The sequence below is a fragment of the Anabrus simplex genome, chromosome 4 (genome assembly GCF_040414725.1).
Source record: "Anabrus simplex isolate iqAnaSimp1 chromosome 4, ASM4041472v1, whole genome shotgun sequence".
In the NCBI taxonomy this organism is placed as follows: Eukaryota; Metazoa; Arthropoda; class Insecta; order Orthoptera; family Tettigoniidae; genus Anabrus; species Anabrus simplex.
Window position 1 is genome coordinate 231,855,462 of NC_090268.1, and position 21,896 is coordinate 231,877,357.

The 21,896-nt window shown below is 39.3% G+C and overlaps 1 protein-coding gene across 1 annotated transcript in view; it reads left to right on the forward strand.

The window, feature by feature from the left end:
• The window catches only part of LOC136871815 (DNA (cytosine-5)-methyltransferase 1), a 211,873-nt gene that overhangs the window by 151,663 nt on the left and 38,314 nt on the right, over window positions 1–21,896 (forward strand). The window contains exons 19-22 of the mRNA XM_067145426.2: window positions 10,570–10,702; window positions 10,786–10,937; window positions 14,974–15,105; window positions 17,438–17,640. Of these exons, the coding sequence (XP_067001527.2) occupies window positions 10,570–10,702; window positions 10,786–10,937; window positions 14,974–15,105; window positions 17,438–17,640 (620 nt within the window). The remainder of the gene's footprint in view (window positions 1–10,569; window positions 10,703–10,785; window positions 10,938–14,973; window positions 15,106–17,437; window positions 17,641–21,896) is intronic.

Below are 21,896 nucleotides of genomic sequence, written 5' to 3' on the forward strand. Positions count from 1 at the left end.
GGGCTCCTAGGCATGAATGGGGTTTTCTGCCCCTCTGTTGAAACTTGTGTTTGGGGTAAAACTGAGCTGATTGCCCAAGCATTGTGAAGTCAGGGCGCGAAGCCCAAATCCTGTAAATATTGTAACTACCCTTTTGACTTGCTACTTTGTACCTGCCATGCTTGTTATTTCCTTATTTTGAAAAGAAAATATAACCTTGTTAAATTTTAAATTAATTTTACTTTCGTAGCTTGAGACCCGTTCACACCCGCACCTTCTTTCACCTCTACCTACCACGGAAAGCTCCGTAACAATTATATTCACTTGATTATAATTAATCTTCTACTACTATTACTACTACTACTACTACTACTACCACCACTTTCTCAATTTAGAAGTAATCTGGTTCTGTAGCATAACAGCACTATTACCTACCTTACCTTAATGCCAGGAGAGCTGGTATGTGGTTAAAATGGTATATGCAGCTCACTTCCATTGTGGGTGTGGCTGAAAAGAGCTGCAAAACCTCGAGGCAAGGACAAGTTTACTTTTAATTTATAAGAATACATGTATCTCATTAAACTTTCCCTCTGCCAATATCACCTCAATCTTCCAATCATGGAACTAGATATATTGGAATAAACCAGTATAATTTTCCCAAATTCTTCTTGAATTATCAATTTTGGCAATGTCAGATCTGCCTCTCGTGCACATATTTGCATGTTGCTTCTATTTGGCCTCTGATTTTATTTAGCACATTTTTGTGGCCCCCAAAGAATCTACATTTTCTTTCTGAATGTACTCAACTCTGAATATTAAGTAACTTTTCCCTTTTAGATGCTCCTGATCCTAACTCAGCTTCCTTCTATCACTAACAATAGTTTCTAAAGCCATTTTGGATCATCAATATAGAATGATGCCAGCAGAACTATTCCATCTGATCGTAGATCACTTAGATGCGAGGATCAACACAAATTTTCCAATGAAAGCCAAGAAGAAAAATATATTGCTCAGAGTAGATGAGTAAGGCACGCATTGGGTGTAACATTTCTATGCAGTTCTGAACCAACTCAGCCCAGTAACATGTAACTTTACGAACATTACACTCCTGGAGGAAATCAATTATGCTTATTGAAAAACAACAGAGCACGCCAATTTGACCATATATATATACCGTGAAACTTCAAATTTACTATGTTTAATTCAAGGGTTTCCAAATAGCGGCCTGTGGGCCGCATGAAGCCATAATTTGCAGCCTAGGAGAACATAAAAAAATATATATTTAAGAAATGTGAAGAAAAATTACAAAAAATGTTTGATAGCTTGTTTAAAATGTGTTAATTTTTATACACTTCATAGACCCAAGTCAGAACTAATTTGTTCTTTACCAGGTGTATGCATAAGTTTTTTCCAGTTTTTGTGGTAAAGGAAACATGTAATTTTCAAGGGAAATTCATTTTTTGTTTATTCAAAATTTTGGCCATCAACTTCTACTCACTTCACCCATCTTTCAGGTAAGTTATGGATACCATGCCAGAAAAACTGCTTGTCTTTTGCAGCAAACCATTCGTCGAGCCATTTTCCAACTTCCTCGAAATTGCTGAAATGCTGCTCTATGTGCGCGTATCCCATTGATGCGAAGTGGTGAGCCAGATGGCGCCAGGTCGGGGGAGTGCGGTTAGTGCGTAGGATGTCCCATCCAAGCAATTTCAAGGTGTCTTTCACTTGTTTTGCTGTGTGAAACGGCGCATTGTCGTGTAAAAAAATCACTTTGCCATGTGTTCTGGTCCATTCCGGTCGTCTTTTGATCAATGCGTGATTTAAAGTAATAATTTGTTGGCGATAGCGTTGTGCATTAATGGTTTCAGTAGGCTTCAAGAGTTCATAATACACAATACCGCTCTGGTTCCACCAGACACAAAGCATGCTCTTCTTGCCGGAGCGATTTGGCGTTGGTGTTGATGGGCCAGCTTCGCCAAGTTACAGCCACGATTTTCTACGCTTCGGGTTTTCAAAATAAATCCATTTTTTGTCACCCGTCACAATTCGGTACAGAAATGATTTTCTTTCGTGGCATTGAAGCAGCATTTCACAAGTGACTTTGCGATTTTCCATTTGCCGTTCATTCAAATCATGTGGGACCCATTTACCGAGTTTATTGATCTTCCCCATTGTTCGTGAACGCCTGCTGATTGTTCCTTGTGACACATTTAATGGTAGTGCTAATTGCTGTTGAGTTTGAGTTGGGTCATCATCCAGTAACGTCTGCAGTTGCTCATCTTCGCACTATTGTGATCTCCCAGCGTGTGCACTGTCTTTCACCTTAAAATCACCATGTTTAAATTGTCGAAACCACGTCTCGCATGTTCTATTCGATGGAGCATGTTCACCAGCAAACAAAGACTTTCCACAGCCTTTTTCATTTGATTAAATAAGAAAAGCAGTGCGTGCTGCAAATGTTCTTTTTCAGGCACAAACGTCGACATGATCACTGATACAGCACAGGCACTAGTGTTTGGCGGACTCAACTTGTGTGTGTTGGTAGATTGTCAGACGAACAAACTGACGTTTGTGTCAAATTCATACGCTGCGTACTATTTGCTGGTGCCATCTCTTAGTGAAACCAGAAAAGACATATGCATACACCTTGTAATATTCCTGTGTTTCCTGTTTTTAAGTATTTACTTTGTCTGGATAGATTATATTTTATTAAAAAGAAAGAAAATCCAAACTTTGGCGGAAAATGAGCCCTCACAAATGCCAGTGCTAGGTCTCAACCATTATAAACATACCTATTCCATTCCAAATCTTGAACTCCATGCCAACCTCACTGTGGACATTTTATGCAAAAAAGCATGCAGTAAATACCAAGAAATTCTTTAATTGCCATTGGTGTAATAAGCAGTTTCAATCCTTCGTTCTTCTTTCATTGGTTAGTACTAGCTGGTACACAGTACTGCACACTCGAAGAATTTTCAGGGAAGTACTGGGAAGTATATTGCTGGGATTTTAGGCTCTTACAACTGTATATCATAGTTTCCTTCTCACTACTCCCACTAAATTTTTCTTCTTTAAGTTCTGTTTTGACTACATTCAGTTTGTCTCTACATAATTTTTTTTTCCTTATTATCATTTGTCAAATATTAATTCAAATGAACTGACATTGTTGGGTAATCTTCTTCCAAATTCAGTTATCCTGGGTGTAATAATATTTGTTTATTTTTAATTTCACTCTTTTGTTGCAATTGTAAAATAGTGTTTTAAGCAATTAAAATTATTAAACCTTCCTTTCAGTTGAATTATGCATATTATTCCATACAGGTACTTCTGATCTATTTGAGGAATTTTGCAAAAATGTTCCTGTTATTAAAGTGAGGCCTGCGATCATGCCTAAGGTTTCCAGTGTGGCCCTCGAGCCCTTACTAATTAGAAACCCCTGGTCTAAGTTTATGTTTTTATGTTATGACTCTGTACTGAAAGTCCGTATACGTAGGTGGTTTGAAAAGTTCTCGGAATGTACTAGAATTACGTATCTTACCTCAGTGAAACTGCTTTTATTTTTCAACATAGTCTCCCTGTAGACTAATGCATTTGGTCCAACGATGTTCCAATGCCTTGATCCCATCTCGAAAATGAGATTCCTCCAGGCCTGCAAAATACCTCTCCAATTTGGCTATCAGTTCTTCCCTTGTAGAAAATCTCCGTCCACCAAGGAAAATTTTCAGCTTGGGGAATAGATGAAAGTCTGATGGTGCCAAATCAGGTGAATAAGGTGGATGTGGCAACAATTCGTACCCCAGTTCATGAAGTTTTGCCATGACAGTAACACTTGTGTGCGGTGGAGTGTTGTCCTGATGAAAGACTACCTTTTTCCTTGCCAAACCAGGACTTGTTTTGCGTATCGTTTCCTGTAGTTGGTCTAGGGGTTTGCATAGTATTGCCCTGTAATTGTTTGGCCAGTAGGAAGATAATCTATCAGCAGAATGCCTTTTGCATCCCAGAAAACTAAGGCCATGACCTTTCCGGCCGAACGCACTGCCTTTGCTTTCTTTGGTGGTGGTGGTGAATCAGCATGTTTCCACTGCTTTGACTGCTGTTTTGTCTCTGGGGTATAGTAGTGGACCCAAGTTTCATCTGTAGTCACAAACTGGCGCAAAAAATCTTGTTGGTTGCACTGAAAACGGGCCAGACTTTGTTCGGACATTCCCAATCTGGTGCGTTTATTGTCCATTGTCAAGATCTGCGGCGCCCATCTTGCGGATAATTTTTTCATACCCAATTCTTCGGTTAAAATATAATATACCCGTTCAGAAGACATCCCTACAGCTTCAGCAATCTCCCGCACTTTCAGTCGACGATCCTCCACGACCATTTTATGCACTTTTGCGATAAATTCTGGGGTCGTAACACTTTTTGGCCGTCCACTACGCGGATCATCATCCAAGCTCTTCCGACCAAATTTAAACTCGCTGGTCCACTTGGCAACAGTTGAAAATGAAGGAGCAGAGTCCCCCAGTGTGTTCTGAAAGTCAGCATGAATTTCCTTTGCTTTCATACCTTTCTTTACAAAGTATTTAATCACTGCTCGAATCTGTTTTTTCCATTGTCACAAATCACTAGGCGGGAACAACAACAAAGAGTCGTCACTACCACACTCCTGCAGCTAGAGCACTGACGCGCCACGTGTTCACTCACAAAGGATGTGCGATTATTGCGCGGGAACCTCGTTGCTCTAGCACTGACATCTAGCGGTGATTCCGAGAACTTTTCAAACCGTCGTAATTAACATAAAAGTTTCCTTGAACTTACGTTTTCTTCATTTTACAATAACCCTTGAACATATGCTAGGATTTTGAAATCCTGCGGTAAGGAAACTATCTCAATCCTATGAGTTATTGATTATAATATTGTGCGTGCTCTCCTGTTGGTGAGCAGAATGACTCTTAATTGTTTGCATTATTATGTGCATTCCTATTGGCGGTTGTGGAGAACGGTGGTGATAATCAGTACATTGCTGGCCTACGTAGTGCATAGCATTCGTTTGAAAAGTCATAGCAGCAAGGCATAGCAAGGAATTGAGGTAAAACAAAGCAGTCAGCATTTCCTGTGTTTCTGAACGTGAGTTACGTTATAGTAACTTGCAATTTTTATAGCATTGTGTAACATGTACTCATGGAGAAGAAGCAGAATGCCTTGTCTCTGAATGAGAAAATGAAAATTTTGGAATAAGTTGATGCCCATGTGGAGATGCACATGGACTTGGCTGAAAGACTTGGTCAACATAATTCTATGTTAAACTCAATTGTGAAAAAACAAGTGGAAATCAAAGAGAGTTTCGTGCATTGCAGCACTTCCCTCTCAAAAGATTGCAAATCCATGAAAGTGTCACCATCAGAGGAGTTGGAGTTCATCCTTACAAGTTGGTTTAAGCAAGCCGGGGTTGCCAGTGTAAACATTGATGTATCACGTCTGAAGAAAAAGGCACTACACATCGCTGCACAGCTTGGATCCTTGGCTTCAGAACATCAAACGGCTGGATTGACCGATTCAAGAAAAGACATAATCTTGTTTACGAGGCTCTTTATGAGGAGAGAGTGGATGTTAATCCTACTACAGTCAGCAACTGGAAAGATAAGCTGCTGCAGCTAGTTAAAGGTTATGAGGCAAAAGATGTGTGCAATACTGACAAAACCAAACTTTCCTATAACTATTGAGCCCTGCACGGATGCAGATATCCGCGGATTTACCCGCGGTTATACGCGAAGTTAGTCTTGGTGGATGCAAACTGTATGGCAGTGCGGATAATTTTGCTAATACTTCCTAATAATAATGAAATTTATTGATTTCCACTCAGGTACAGTAAAATGTCATTATAACGAACACCTGTTTTAACAAAATGTTCAGAATAGCAAAATTATTTTTAGGCCTCTTACGTTTTCCCTATTTAACGTGTGTTAAAATATTTCATTGTAACGAATTTCAAACTTCCGGTATAACGAATTAAAATTTAGCCTTTTTTCTTCAAAATATAATTGAAATTCATCCTGTTTAAATCGCCAGGTATTTTACACAACATGTCTCTATACTGCTAATAGCAGACGGCACACACTATACAACACACAGGCGGAACTACCTGATCGCAAATCAGGGGGAAGTAAGCAAAGACATGACAATTCTGACGAGCGGGTTGCCTACCCAACACCACTTGAAGATTATCTTATTCAGTTCTGGTGTACCAGTACTGAACGTCATTACAGTAGCCTCGTTAATAGCAAGTTGCTGGGGCGCAAAAGTCGGACTTCGAGTTAACCGTCAATTCGTAATTCAGAAATGCCAAACCTTTGCCACATCACAAAATATTCTAAGCTCTGTTACTGCATGCAATTAACCTTGATTCACAGTTTAAACCTTTCAGATGTCATGAAAAAACTATTTCCAAAATGTATCCAACAGGGTGCATTTACAGTATTCAGATAATGCACTCGGATAACTCAGTGACAAACATAACCTCACACAACGAAAGAAAAACAAAGCATGATTCAAAGACGTGGAGAAATCTATGCTGGCTCTCGTGTGCAAGTGCTTTGTTCATTAGATTACTGTATTGTATGCATTTTATATGCCCTGTACTTGCACAGAATGTGTCCGACGCCCTTAAACATCTTGGCTTATCAAAGTTTCCTATGACGAGGGGATAAAGTCTCTCGCTTCCGTGTGCATTGCAGCACAGTGCAGTGACCCTAACCCTTGTACGATTTCCCAGCTGGGACTTCTCTCCTTTAAAATCATTAGTCCGTTTGGGCTCGTCATTAAAAGAAACAATGCACTTTCATCAGCATTGACAATATCGTTCGGCATGTGCGAATTGATTATATGAGCCACATTTTTCGCCAACTATCGGCATCGCCAGTGTTCGCGGATTCTGCTTCTCCACACACTGCCTGTTACGTGATATTGTGGCTTTCCTTAAAACCTGAATACAAAAGAATTACAATTTCACTTGAACCTAGCAAATATGAAGCACACTGTAGACACATCGGAGTGGGTGAAAGTGCAGAAAGCTACCCTGTGCGTTCCAGAAGACCGTTCTATCATATTATATTACAAGAAATACTACTTGGTTAACATTCTAAATCCAGCATCATATACAAATTAACACACAACTTAAGTATTTCCTGTGCTTAATACTATGGCTTACGATACTATAGGTTGAACTTATTACTAGCTTAACAATAGAACACCAGCTTAAAAGATTAAGAATGGAATAAATTATAATACTCATGAAATTTTCTGTTATGTTGGTTATGTAGCGCTTTTGGGGGATCCAGTTTATTTACCTACAGTTCATAACTGACACACACGGACTATATTACACTACACTACAGGTAATATTTACAGTCTTCCCACCGTTACGGTTTTTACAGCTGTTGAGTATGATACACACGGAAGCAGGGAGCGAGACACGGGCACTTCACCTCTTGCTTGCTTTCGTGTTTCTTTTTCCCTGACTTAGAAGGGGGATTCATTTCAGGGAAATGTCTTTCCGTGAATCTCACAGCTGGACCTGGAGGATGTGCACGTACGATTCACACAGGAAGTGCCTCCTGATGAGTTGATCCTGTATAATTGTCTAGAATCTCTTCAATAAGGTGCATTCTGAACAGCATATTAGTGTACTAACCTCCATTCTTCCTGTGTATTATGAAGGATTTGAACACCATGAAATCCAGTAAATGTCTAAATATTTTCTGGTAACACTTCTTCAGCCTTTTCCTTGTAGTGGCATATGTAATGAATACTTAAAGGGGGTTTCTGTATCGTCCCCCTTTTTCTATCAGAGACCTTCTTCAATTCGCTGTCATGGATGCTACTCGGCATACAGACTCCTCTTTTATCCCTCCAGTTGAGAGTCATCAGCTTATTCCTGTACAAAACTGAAACTTCTATTTTCTTCAGTTTCCGCTTCATAACTTTTTCTGTGAGTTCCTTTTGATTACTTTGTGCAGTATCAACTGTGTCTGTATTGAGTTTGTTTAGAAGTTCGAAGAGTTCTGGACTGCTATAATTCTATGCTGATAATATACACCAGATTCAAAATGTCTTCAGCCTACATAAACACAATCCTTTAAGGCTTTGAAATATTCTAAATATCTACTCCGAGAACCTTGGTGGGAAGTTCCGTGTTTTCCGGAATACCAGAATACCCTGTCCCGTCTTTGCATAATTTGTATGATTCTGTTCTGAAACGTGATCTTTGTTTTTTGGTATGCAACCTTTCTGCCCTGGCTGCCCTTTCCATAACAAGAGGCTCTTATCAATTGACACTTTGCCATCAGGAGTATGTTTCCAAAATTTTGCTGTGCTGATGGACAGATACTGGTTTTATCTTGAAAAGTTTGGGAGAAATTTTTCCATTATATGCCTCATTGTAAAAGAAATGTAAAAAGCTGAGGAGGAGGAAAATAGGCATGGCCAACAAGTGATTGAGAGAAAAATGTCCTAATTTAGGTTTCTCTACAATCCCCTGCAGCAGCAGTATGCTCATAAGAAGCTTTATTTCATCCTTATTTGTCGGGACCTAGTTTTGGTCTCAGCTTCTTCATTTCATCTTTCTAAGGTGGGTTTTATATGCAATTTTCTGCTGGTCATAAAGGTTTGTGTGTTCAGCTATGTTCTGGCATATCTCGTCACAAAAATTTCAAATATTTTGCTCGGTTTTGTTTTCGCTAAAGACGTTCCATTTTACACCATGACGTAATTTTGGATCAAAGTGGGACCACCTTTGTCCATTTTCAGTCCAGGTTGATGGAGTTACAGTGATTGGAATATTATCAATATTATAGTCACTACTGTCACTGCCATAATCACACCAGACAAATGCTGGGGCTTTGCCTTAGTAAAGGCCACGGCCGCTTCCTTCCCACTCCCAGCCCTTTCCTATCCCACCGTTGCGATAAGACCTATCTGTGTCGATGCGGCATAAAGCAAATTGTAAAAAAAAGGAAGAAAAACCTGTTATAATCACTACGTAAACTGGGTCTCTTTTGCATCATTTGGGCCCGAATCCTGTACATTCGAACCAGAATCCTGTACAATCGAACCAGCAGTACTTGTTTCGGGTAAATTCCCATTACTTACTAATTCTCCTTCGGCAGAACTTAAGATCACTATGCTCCTCACTACATTACAACATTTCATTTATCATGGCCTGTAAATCATCCTCCTCTAATGGTGGGGGGCCAGTAATTCCTTTTAGATATTTTAGCCGGGAGATAGTAGGTTCGAATCCCACTATAGGCAGCCCTGAAGATGGTTTTCCATGGTTTCCCATTTTCACACCAGGCAAATGCTGGGGCTGTACCTTAATTAAGGCCACGGCCGCTTCCTTCCAACTCCTAGGCCTTTCCCATCCCATCGTCGCCATAAGACCTATCTGTGTCGGTGCGACGTAAAGCCCCTAGCAAAAAAAATAAATAGATATTTTAGCAGAAAAATGTAAGAAAAAGGATCAAATCGAACCCTGCTCCTTGCCGTTTAGAAGAAAATCATGAATTGTGCTTTTATTAGGGAACAAATGCATATGATAATGAATGCTGTGTAATTTCATCGATTGACTGTAAACACACACTCCTGTCATGAAGGAAGAACGGAAATAAAATTAGGTCACAGTTCTAATGTGTCGTCAGAGAGGTCTCCAGAAATCCCTTTTACAGCAATATTATTGCATCCAAGGGACGATAAGGCTATGTAGTACTGCGTCAGTTTGATACTATTAGGCTTTAGTTTGTTCTTGCCCAGAGGTAAGTTGCGTTCTTCATGATGCAACTCTTGGATGATACATTGATATTGGAAGAACATAGTTGGAAAAATGTACATCAGAGGGCAGACTCATCCAGAACATGCTGCTGAAAAAGAAATAAAGCACTGCAGGCAGACAACTTAGAAAAATAAAGAAGCTTTTTTGTCCTTATTTGTTGGGACCCAGTCTTGGTCTTGACTTCTTCGTTTCATCTTACTAAGTTGGGTTTGATGTCCAATTTTCTGCTGGGCATAAAGGTTTGTCTGTTCAGCTATATTCTGGCATATCTGCGAGCAAGCTACTTGTAGCATCACCCACGGAATGGGTCAATACCTTTTCCTATGTTCACTTCACTCCAGTCTTTTCTCTCTTTGTGGACATGATAGCCTAGTGACATTGTTGCTTTCCTGTCTGTGGTCCTCGTGGTTCAGATTCCATGTGCCCAGGCTATGACCATAATATCAACGGTCATATAAATGTATAAGCCTACCTTTTATTGTGTCTCACCGAGCAAGTTGACTGTGCCGTTAGGGTCACACATCTGTGAGCTTGCATTAGGCAAATAGTAGGTTCGAACCCTACTGCTGGGACTGTTCCTTAATTAGAACACGGCTGCTTCCTTCCCACTCCTTGCCCTTTCCTATCCCATCATTGCCAATAAGACCTTTCTGTGTTGGTGTGACAAAGCAAAATTGTAAAATAAATTTATTGTGTCACTGGCTTGTTAAATACCTTTCTGTTTTATGTCTTCTATAAAATTAAAAATATTTATGCATTCCTTTCTTTTCCAGGGAAAAGGGAAAGGAAAGGGAAAAGGAAAAGGTAAAAAGACAGAAGACGACGAGTGTAAGAAAATGGTCATCGAAGACTGGCCGACTATCCCTCAGAAACTTCGTTCTTTGGACGTTTTTGCTGGTTGTGGAGGTGAATACCACCATCTTTGTATTGCAGGGATATGTATATCATTTTCTAGTCCCAAAGTATAAGACTGTATGTTTGTGCTTCAGGACTCTCTGAAGGTTTACACCAATCTGGTGTAGCTGAGAGCTGTTGGGCAATAGAGAAGGAGGAAGCTGCTGCTCATGCTTTCCGCCTCAATAATCCCAACTGCACTGTGTTCTCCGAAGACTGCAATTTACTACTTAAACTTGCCATGAATGTAAGTAAATAAAATTCTGTCATATCTCCATGTCAGTTCTCTCTTTTTGTTCAAGAGCAGTTAACACTAAAATAGTTATTAGCACTGATGTCAGAACATTACAAATGATCCATATTGAAATTCTAGAATGGCTGTTTGATAATGATTGTCGCAAGTGGTTCAGATCATCTGGCTTCTGCCTAGAAACTTCAAAACGAAATATAACATGTGAGGTTGCATGACCTGAGTGACCCTTATATTTTGTCATGATAACATCCCATTCACAAAATTTGCCTTGGGGTGTCTTAAAAGACGAGTGTTTTCCTGGGGTTTTTCCCCCTACCTAATAGACTTATGATTCTGGAACAGTCTTCAAAGTAAAAAAAACTAGTCTAATTGCATAACATAGTTGACTAGACACCATATATACTCATGGTTATGTGATCCAATCCCTGTGCAGTGTGTTCTTGTAGTTTTTAATTTCACATATCATTGAATTATTTCAAGTTCCTTACAAACTACTTCCTTTTGTTAATCAATATTCACTGTATTGTGTATGCTTTGTCTTTTGGCAGCCCCTTATAGGAGGAAAAATTTAAAATATTACATTTATCATCATCATCGTCATCCGCAGTAAGATACATTGTAATAATTTTGTTCCCAAGAAGCTCACAACATATAGAGGGAGGATTTGTACCTTGAATGAGTGTGTTACTGGCGAGTTTGAGATATGGTGTATTCCTTACTTAATCTTGCGCATCTTTGGTGCATGTTGTGTTTTGTCTGTTTCCAGAACTTTCAGAGGTACTAACTTTTACGGATTGTCCGTAATTATTACGGATTTCACTTCATAATTACGCCATTACAGTTAAAGGGGTAATTACCGTATTTACGCGAATAATCCCTGCACCCTAACTTTAGGAAGGCTCATTTAAAAAAAAAAAATGCCAACATTGACGCAAATAAAACCCGAACCCCAATTTCATGCCTCAAATATTTAAAAAATAATCCCCGCACCCTAACTTTAGGAAGGCTCATTTTGAAAAAAAAATGCCAACATTGACGTAAATAAAAAATCCGCACCCCAATTTCATGCCTCAAATATTATTTTTTTAAATATGCAGGGATTATTCACGTAAATACAGTATTATAGTAAAGCAACATTATCATGACAAAAGAAAAAAGGAAAGAAGAAAATAATGTTCAAGCCCTTCGAGCATTACTGCTCAACCCTCCTCATTTCAATGCTTATGAGTTGACAACTATACATTATTCGATCATCACTTCCTTTTGCTACCTGTGAGCGAGCATTTTTAAATTCATTGCAAATGAAGGAGCTCAACTCTGCACTTATCCATGGTATGCTCTTCTCTCTTCTCCAGTGCTCGTCTTTGGTGTGTGTGTGTGTGTGTGTGTGTGTGTGTGTGTGTGTGTGTGTGTGTGTGTGTGTGTGTGTGTGTGTGTGTGTGTGTGTGTGTGTGTGTGTGTGTGTGTGTGTGTGTGTGTGTGTGTGTGTGTGTGTGTGTGTGTGTGTGTGTGTGTGTGTGTGTGTGTGTGTGTGTGTGTGTGTGTGTGTGTGTGTGTGTGTGTGTGTGTGTGTGTGTGTGTGTGTGTGTGTGTGTGTGTGTGTGTGTGTGTGTGTGTGTGTGTGTGTGTGTGTGTGTAGAAGTTGGTGATGCTTTAGTGCATTACAGTTTTAATTACTGCATTGTTGTAGATTGTAAAGGAAGTGATTGGTTTTTTTAAATGAAGTTGAGCAATTGTCATATTGGATCTACTTCTAAGACGACAGCAGTGCCAGTGTTACAGAAATATTGAGACTGTTAAACAAAGGAATGGCTATGCCTACTTGCTTCACGTGTTAGTGGAAACTGCATGTTCTGTAGCGTGTGTTCTTGTGATTATTCTGTGGCTCGCGGTAGACGAGATTATTGCAGAAGACACATCAAACCCAAGACATAACACATACGGTGAATCAAAATTATGAAACAAGTCTATTTAATCATTCTTCGTAAAAAGTAATGAAACAGCAGTGATTTATGCCGAATTGCTGTTCAGGTTATTTCTTTTTAAGCATAATATCCTGTAATCTGTTTTGAATCACGCAGGAAATTTATTTAAGAGCAATGTTCCCCGACTAAAATATCGCAGAGATATGGTTGTGCAAGAACTAAAACCTCCTCTTTAGTTCAATACATGGCATCTGAGACAAAAGAAGGAAATATCTGCAATTTTGCGAGAAAAAAAGCCTTTTTCTTTAGCTACTGATGGTTGTACAGATTCAAATGCAGTTAGACTTTATCCTGTAGTTTTCTTTTTATTAATGTTCGGATATGCCACATTTTTCTATTTCATCATTCTTCGTAAAAAGTAATGAAACAGCAGTGATTTATGCCGAATTTTCTGTTATCAGTAGTGAGTTGTTTTCTCTAGACACTCCCTGGGGAAAACTGCATTTTTTTTCCCCCTGACATTGCATACACAGTTCAAGGCGCTCAGAGACGTCAGCCTCGTGTCTGTAGGTTTACTGGTGCGTAAAACAACTCCTGTGGAACAAAATTCTGGCACCTCAAATGTCAAAGGACAGTAGTTAGGAGAATGTAAAAGAAAAAAATACCAATACCATTTATCGAGAACAACAAGCAGTTTGAAACCATAAAATATTTCTTGCTGGACCCACATACAAAACTATTGTGCTATTTTCCTCAGAGTACAATTCCTGTCTTAAAACTCAGTGAATTTATCTCTGCAAGAAAATGCTACAGCCATACATCTTCTTAAATGAAAACTTAATCATCTTATTCTTATCTATTAGATTTGTTCAGCCTTGTTCTATTCAGTATGAATCTACCTCCCTTTTGAGTGTAGAATTCACGTAAAGGAAGTACCAGAAAGGCAATGCTGTCTTGGTAATCGGAGCAAAAGTCAGGGCATATTTGTAACAGAACTTCTGTGATGAATTTTATATGACAGCTTGCAATTACTCATACATTATCAAGAAATTTCTCTGTGATGATGAATTTCTCCAGTATGCTGAAGTTGTAGACATATCTCTTTTAGAATGTAGATTTCCTATTCATCCCTTGAATATTTTATTTGAAGATTCCCAAGTTTGGTCAAGGAAAGTGAACATGACAAACGTGAAGAGGAATTTGCAGTTTACCAGTGTGATACTTTTCCTGAATATATTGTACATGGGCCTAAAATTGATGTAAATTGGTGCAACATTGCAGAGTTTAAAAATGACAGCAGACAGATGAAGTATAAAACCTGAAGTAATGTATTTTCAGTATTAAGTGTACTCCACAGTAACTCTCCCACAGAAAGAGTTTTCAGTGTTAGGAAAAATCAGACAGAATTTAGGCCTACATTAAGCACATCTACACTGGAATTACTTATGGTTGAGGAGACAAAAATGTCATCACGGGGGGGGGTATGCTTCAGGAAAACCTACAATGAAAAGCAGCTGCTGGGTGCAAAACAGGTTACAAAGAAATTTTTATCACAATTGACAGGTAATATGCAAATTTGATTATCTCCTATGATACACTTTAGAATAGATTGCTGTTGTGAAGGGCAAACGGATGTCATCATCGAGAGAGCAGAGACATGCGTTGGATTTAACTCTGTTTTTCTTGGAGTGGGAGGTGTGGGGTAGTTAATTGTGGGATTGCTGATAACCCACTTCAAAGTTTGGCACCTCTGAAACTTACCTTGTCAACGTTGTTGGCCCTACTTTTTTCTACACCGCAAGGGTTTAGGGCAATTCTTTTTTTTTTTTTCATCTCTTTGTATGTTTCACAGAAGTTGATAACCAAATTGCCTTCATTGTAATATTATTTACTGTTTGTCATGAGCTTAGTATATTCTTACAGTACAGTTCTAGTCAGAAATACATTTTTTATTTTCCTGTCTTCCTTATGGTTGAGGAGACAAAAATGTCCTGTTAAGTGACAACCATTCTTTATACTTCATTTTCTTGAAAGTACAAAATAGTTGTGCATGTGGTAGTTCCGGACTGGAAACACTAATTACATTACTGCATTAACTTTTCCAGGGAGAAAAGACTAATGATAAAGGTCAAGCTTTACCTCAGAAAGGAGAAGTTGAACTACTTTGTGGAGGTCCACCTTGTCAAGGGTTTAGTGGTATGAATCGCTTCAACTCCCGGCAGTACTCACTCTTTAAGGTGAGTGACATCATGTTTATACTAGATTCAATACTTGCTGTGAAATGACTGAATAACAATGAGAAATCCTATGTATTTTTTTTTTTTAATTTTTTTTTTTTGGTATTAAGGTTCATGTTTGTTTTTCTGTTTTGGCTTTCATTTTTTATTCATTAAACCTGCTAAGTTTCTTTTCTCTCGTCTGTTTTTCTGGTTTCTGGTTTCCAGACAAGGAACTGGAAAGCAGGGACATGCTCATTGAAGATTGTAAAGTAGTGTATCAAGGAATTACGAAGCGTGTTTTTTAAGTAAGGTCCATTTTGTCCTGGACACTAGTAGTTTGTGCGCATATTGCAACGAGCACGTTCATCGTGTACTGGCATGCCTTGGGAACAACTGTGCTCAGTTTCAGCTCTGTAGCTAACCTGTACGGTTCTGTTCTGTGCTTTCAAAATGTTTGACTATCAACTCGCCTGCCGCGTATGAGGTTCGGTCACTGATATGGTTTTTGTCAGCAAGGAACCTATCTGCTGCAGAAATTCATCGACAGATTTGCAAAGTGAGTGAAAACAAAGTGCGTAAGTGGGTACGACAATTCAAAGATGGCCGTGATAATATCCATGATGAGGACCGCTCCGGTTGCCCTTCTTTGATTACAGACGATTTGGTGGCTTCAATTGAAGCGAAGATTCGTGAGAACAGGCGCTTCACAATAACAGGTCTCTCAAACGAATTTCCTGTCGTTTCGAGATCAGTGCTTTACACCATTGTTTCTGAACACCTGAAGTTTAGGAAACTGTGCTCCCGTTGGGTCCCGAAACTCCTAACAGAGGACCACAAAAAACAAAGATTTGAGTGTGTGATTAAGTTCTTAACTCGTTATGACAAAGAAGGTGACGGCTTTTTGAGTCAGATCGTAACTGGAGACGAAACATGGGTTTTGCATATCACGCCCGAATCGAAGCAACAGAGCATGGAATGGAGACACACACACTCGCCTATAAAGGTGAAGGCCAAACAGACTCTGTCCCAGCGCAAAATCATAGCGTGGGTGTTTTAGGATAGGCATGGTGTTTTGTTGGTCAACTTCATGCAACGAGGAACCACTATCAATGCAGAAGCATACTGCCAAACCCTAAGAAAGCCATACAGAGCGATTCAAAACAAAAGACGCAGCATGCTGACAAAGGGAATTGTTTTTTCTCCATGACAATGCAAGACCTCACACTGCAGGTCAGACCTGCGATTGGCATCCGGGAGATAGTAGGTTCGAATCCCACTATCGGCAGCCCTGAAAATGGTTTTCCGTGGTTTCCCATTTTCACACCAGGCAAATGCTGGGGCTGTACCTTAATTAAGGCCACGGCCGCTTCCTTCCAACTCCTAGGCCTTTCCTATCCCATCGTCGCCATAAGACCTATCTGTGTCGGTGCGACGTAAAGCCCATAGCAAAAAAAAAAAAAAAAAAGACCTGCGATTTATTAGACAATTTTGGCTGGGAAGTTTTAGAACACCCACCCTACAGTCCTGATCTTGCGCCGAGCGATTACCATCTGTTTCTCCACTTCAAACATCACCTCAGTGGCAACCATTACAATGATGACGACGTGAAAACGGCAGTGAACTCTTGGTTATCGGAGCAGGCGGCTAGTTTCTATGAAGAGGGTATTTTAAAATTGGTTAACAGGTATGATAAGTGTTTGAACAAACTTGGCAACTATGTCAAAAATAGAGTGAAGTATGTACTTTCTGACCGGGCGAGTTGGCCGTGCGCGTAGAGGCGCGCGGCTGTGAGCTTGCACCCGGGAGATAGTAGATTCGAATCCCACTATCGGCAGCCCTGAAGATGGTTTTCCGTGGTTTCCCATTTTCACACCAGGCAAATGCTGGGGCTGTACCTTAAATAAGGCCACGGCCGCTTCCTTCCAACTCCTAGGCCTTTCCTGTCCCATCGTCGCCATAAGACCTATCTGTGTCGGTGCGACGTAAAGCCCCTAGGAAAAAAAAATGTACTTTCTGAAAATAAATTTACTTTTTTGAAATAACCTTTCGTTGTGTACTTATTTTCAAACGGACCTTACTTAAAAACACGCCTCATACATAGGTTTGGTGTGGAAGGACGCCACTTACGAAGGCAGCAGCATAGATGTAGTTTCGTATTGTCTTATTTGTCGTCCTTTCTCCTCTATGTTGCTTCTTCTTCTCACACTGATCTGTCGTATTTATCCTCTGTACATTCCTATTCACCTTTGTAGTCTTCTTATATTTAATACATAGTCTCACAAAAAGTAGATATTTTTTTTTTTCTTCCCTTGTTCTTTAATTTCTTGAAGCTGTTTGTATTTTGTTTCAGAATTCCTTAATTGTGTCGTATTTATCGTACTGTGATTACTACCGACCTAAGTTCTTCATACTGGAAAATGTGCGCAATTTTGTGTCGTTCAAGCGTAGTATTGTATTGAAGTTAACACTTCGTTGTCTGCTACGTATGGGCTATCAGTGTTCCTTCGGTGTCCTTCAGGCTGGAAATTTTGGTGTACCACAAACTCGGAGAAGGTATGTGTTTTGTGACTCTTTTTACTTATCATTTCTGGAAACTGAAATTGAATAAAATGGTGTTTAAGACGTATTCTGTGCCCTTGTCTTACCTACTATCATGGAAATTTAGGAAATTCTTTCAATTTTCATTCGCTTTCCTCAATACAGCTCAATTTGTTGCATTATTCCACGAATGAGATAGGAGTAGAGTTTGTCTCCATCCTTTTATATTTCCTTCTTTATCCTTGTCTCTTTCTTTTGCTCCTTTTTCACACACACACACATTCATTGTATTTATCCTATTATGTTTCTTTCCAGGTTGCTATATTTCTGTATAGTACTTGATATTTCCCTTGTTTGTTCCTTACCATTAAATCGTTCTGTCATTGTGTTTATCTTTTGTATCTACATGTTAGAAGCACCATATATGTTGGAAGAATGGCCTTCAGGTGATACCATATTTACCTGCTTCATTTTCTCATCCTTAATTTTGAAATGGAAAATTGGAGGGGTGGGGTGGTGAGGTTTTGCATTATTTTCCCTCCATGATTATGTAAAAGTTTTCAATCATCAATGTATCTTCTATTTATTTGTGTTTGTGAAATGTGCGATTGTGAAAGCATCTATTGCACTACCAGTATAAATAGTCCGTTATTGGACATTGTAAATTTTCCAGCTCATTCCTGGTTGCCAGCGTTTCGCCCCAGTGTGCTAAGTTGAGCTCATCAGTTGGTAAATAGCACATCCACCAAGACGCATGGCTAGTGCATACCGTGGAGGCCACTGCGTAGGCTACTTGGAGCCAGTGCCAGTTCACTTTGAGAGACTTTTGTCTCATTACCAAAAATTGATGCCTGCCTGGCCATCAGATGATATAGATGTTGATTCCCGTAGGGTAACTGAAATATTTGTCCCAAATGAGTAAATTTATAATACCAATATAGATGGTCCGATATTGGACATCATAAATTTTCCAGCTCTCTCATTCCTGGTTGCCAGCGTTGTGAGTGTGCTATATCATCTGATGGTCAGGCAGGCATCAGTTTTTGGTAATGAGACAAAATCTCTCGTAGTGCATTGGTACTGCTGGTGACTCCAAGTAGCCTACGCAGTGGCCTCCATGGTTAGAGCCCTGCGTGGATATACAAAAAAATATCCGCAACTCCTTCATCCGCAACCGCGAATGGTTATCCGTATCTGCAAAATGGTTATCCGCTGATAGTTGAAATATTTAACTACAGTATATTACACCCAAGGTATTGAAACGGATAGATCTGTTAACATCTTGCACTATTTCAAATTAATAAAAGTAAGATGTATACTGTGTGTTTATGTTGTTTAATGAAATATATAAACACTCTCAATGCGTTTCAAAAGGAACCTTGCCTTTCTTCATCAGGAGAAACACCTGCCACCTGGCACCAGAACCCCTACAGTCGCAGGTTTCTGAAGGATTTTCTCTTGCGATAACTACCGACGTATTGACCTTTGTTCCTTTCTTCTGTTAATTGTGGGCAGGAGCCAATTAGGCTTAGGTCAGATTTATGGCTTTATGGTTTCAAGGCTCTTTATATATCACTATTCCCCCATACCAATGTCAAGGGTCACCTAACCACAAGCAAAAACAAGAGTATCCCTGAGTGAAAATCAATAAACGTCATTATTTAGAAATTATCAGCAAAATTATCCGCACTTGCATACAGTTTGTATCCGCCAAGACACTAACTTTGCAGATATCCGCATCCGTGCAGGGCTTTATCCATGGTATGCACTAGCCAAGTGTCTTGGTGGGTGTGCTATTTACCAACTGATGAGCCTAACTTGGCATACTGGGGCGAAACGCTGGCAACCAGGAATGTGTTAGCTGGAAAAATGTCCAATAACAGACCATTTATATTGGTATTATAAATTTACTCATTCGGGACAAATTTTTCAGGTTCCCTATGGGAATCAACATCTATAGCATCTATTGTGTCAATAGCCAGCCATAGGTTTGTAGGTTGAAAAGCACGAGTGGCAACACTGCAGCAACAGCATCGCTTAGCAAGCTACACGGTATAGGTCAGTGCATGCATATCACACTCGTGCACTGTATTTATTACAAAATGTACAGTGAAACCTCGTTAAGGCGTTTTTGCAGGGGACAAGGAAAAGAAACGTGTTAAGCGAGAAATCATACTAATGAATATACAAATAAAAACTCTCCAACAGGGATATGGAAACACTGGATACCATTTTTTCCGACATGAGGGCATTTTACGTCGTGAATGTGCAGGTACATTGTAAACTCTAGGCCTATCTACCATTTCTAAAGATGAGAGGAAAGTATTAAAAGGTATGAGAAACACTGAGAGAACAAATATGAAAACCTTTTCTACTAGAGATTATAAAATAAATAGTACCGGTACACTGAAAGGTATGAAAACGTGCACAGAGGCCAACAAAAATATCAGAATATTATTGCAGATCACACTCTCTCTAAAACAAATGTTAATAGGAGCCTTTTTTGTTTTGGAGCAGCGGATTATTAAACATTATTTTCTTGTCACACTCTTAGACGATGAATTGGAGGTTATCAAGTTACACTCGACCATCTGCAACTGAGGAGCGAGGAATGACTTTGGGCGTCATTTTGAATCGAACAAAACTTCGACTTCGGCCAACTTGAGCGATCGAGTTAAGACTCAAAGGTGCGAGTTTCAACATTCGCGACCTCGGTGCGCTTATGCCAGTCCACTTTCTGACTGATTTTAATTTTGTCTTCATTATTAAGGAATTTTACAACATTTTCCGTTTCCATAAATAGGCTATCACACGACAAATATGCACCACGCTAGTCAGTTTCATACGATTATGTTCCTAATCGAGATATAGGTTACCGTATCACGCGACAAACATTAGCTACACTTCATTGTACTACTAAACACAAAATACATTTCTACCTTCTGAATGGAATGCGAAATAACAAGCACAAGCACAAACAGGCTCACTCTGCTATTCAGCAATCTTGCTGCTAACCGGCAAGCAAAACTGAACATTCCTGGGGCTAACGGCTCGCTCCCCGAAAGTGCAACTTATCCTTTGAAGTTCAGGAAAGCCTTTTCCCATAATCGCACAACTGTGGCGATGCCTCTTACCCGAGTTAGAAATCGCGTTTCTTACAGAAGGAATGACAAATACAGTAACATTTTTCAGGTGTAGGAAAAATGTGATCGTACTAACCAGTAATAGCAAAAATTTGAGATGCGATAAGTGAGGTGTTTTTTATATACATTTAATACGATGAGAATCGGGACTTCAAATTTACGACGTGCTAGGCGGGAAAACGTGTTAATGATGAATGCACTAACGAGGTTTCACTGTATTTATTTGGTTTATTTATTTATTTATTTATTTATTTCCATCCTTGGACTTCTTTAGTCAATTTTATAAAAAGGATTTTTCAGTTTCCTGTCAGCCCAGTAATTCTGATCTTAACTTTCATCATCTGAAATCACCTGCCCCATTGTCCATCTGTTGATCTTGGTTTGTAGTCTGTTTTGTCCATGAGTTTCTTGATTTTGTTTGTTTTGTTTTTAAAATCTCCTATTTTAATTTGTAGTTTCCTTGTATCGTTGATTTCTGTAATCCATCTAATGTTTTCTTATATCCTGAGTAGATGTCCAAAGAATGAGATTCGTTTCTTCTTGATCATGCTCTTTACTGGTTCCATTTCCTTATAGGTTTCATTAGAAGTCAGTCTCTAGTGTCCATTTTCTTGGTATTTTTTGTGTATGCACGTTCTGATTCTTCTGTCAATCTTGAGTATTCTGTCTATTTCTGCAATGTTAGGGCTGGTTCAACCATCTGCTGGTATAGTAGATGGTAGCTACGCAGAAGGTTAACTACCCAGGGGTGTAAATCACCTGATACTTTGGCTTGTATGCTACCACTTCCGCGTAAGAGCTGCGTAGGTGCCTGGAGTTATACAGGGTTGGCTTGACTGATTTTCATTGATTTCTCTCTTTCGACTGAGTTGCTCTCTATTATCAGTAGGGATCGGAAGTTCATTCATTTGCACATATTTTTCTCACCCTTGTTTGAATATGTTGGTAAGTTATTTATGAAAATCATTGATATCTAAACAAAATATGACCTCTTTTGTTGTGCATGAAAAGGAATATTTTGTCTTTTTTAATAGATGCAACATATTTGGGAATTTTTTGCCCTAAAATGGCATAAAAAGGATATTATTATTAAGCTTATGAATGCATGCCCTGGCATTTTCTACTAAT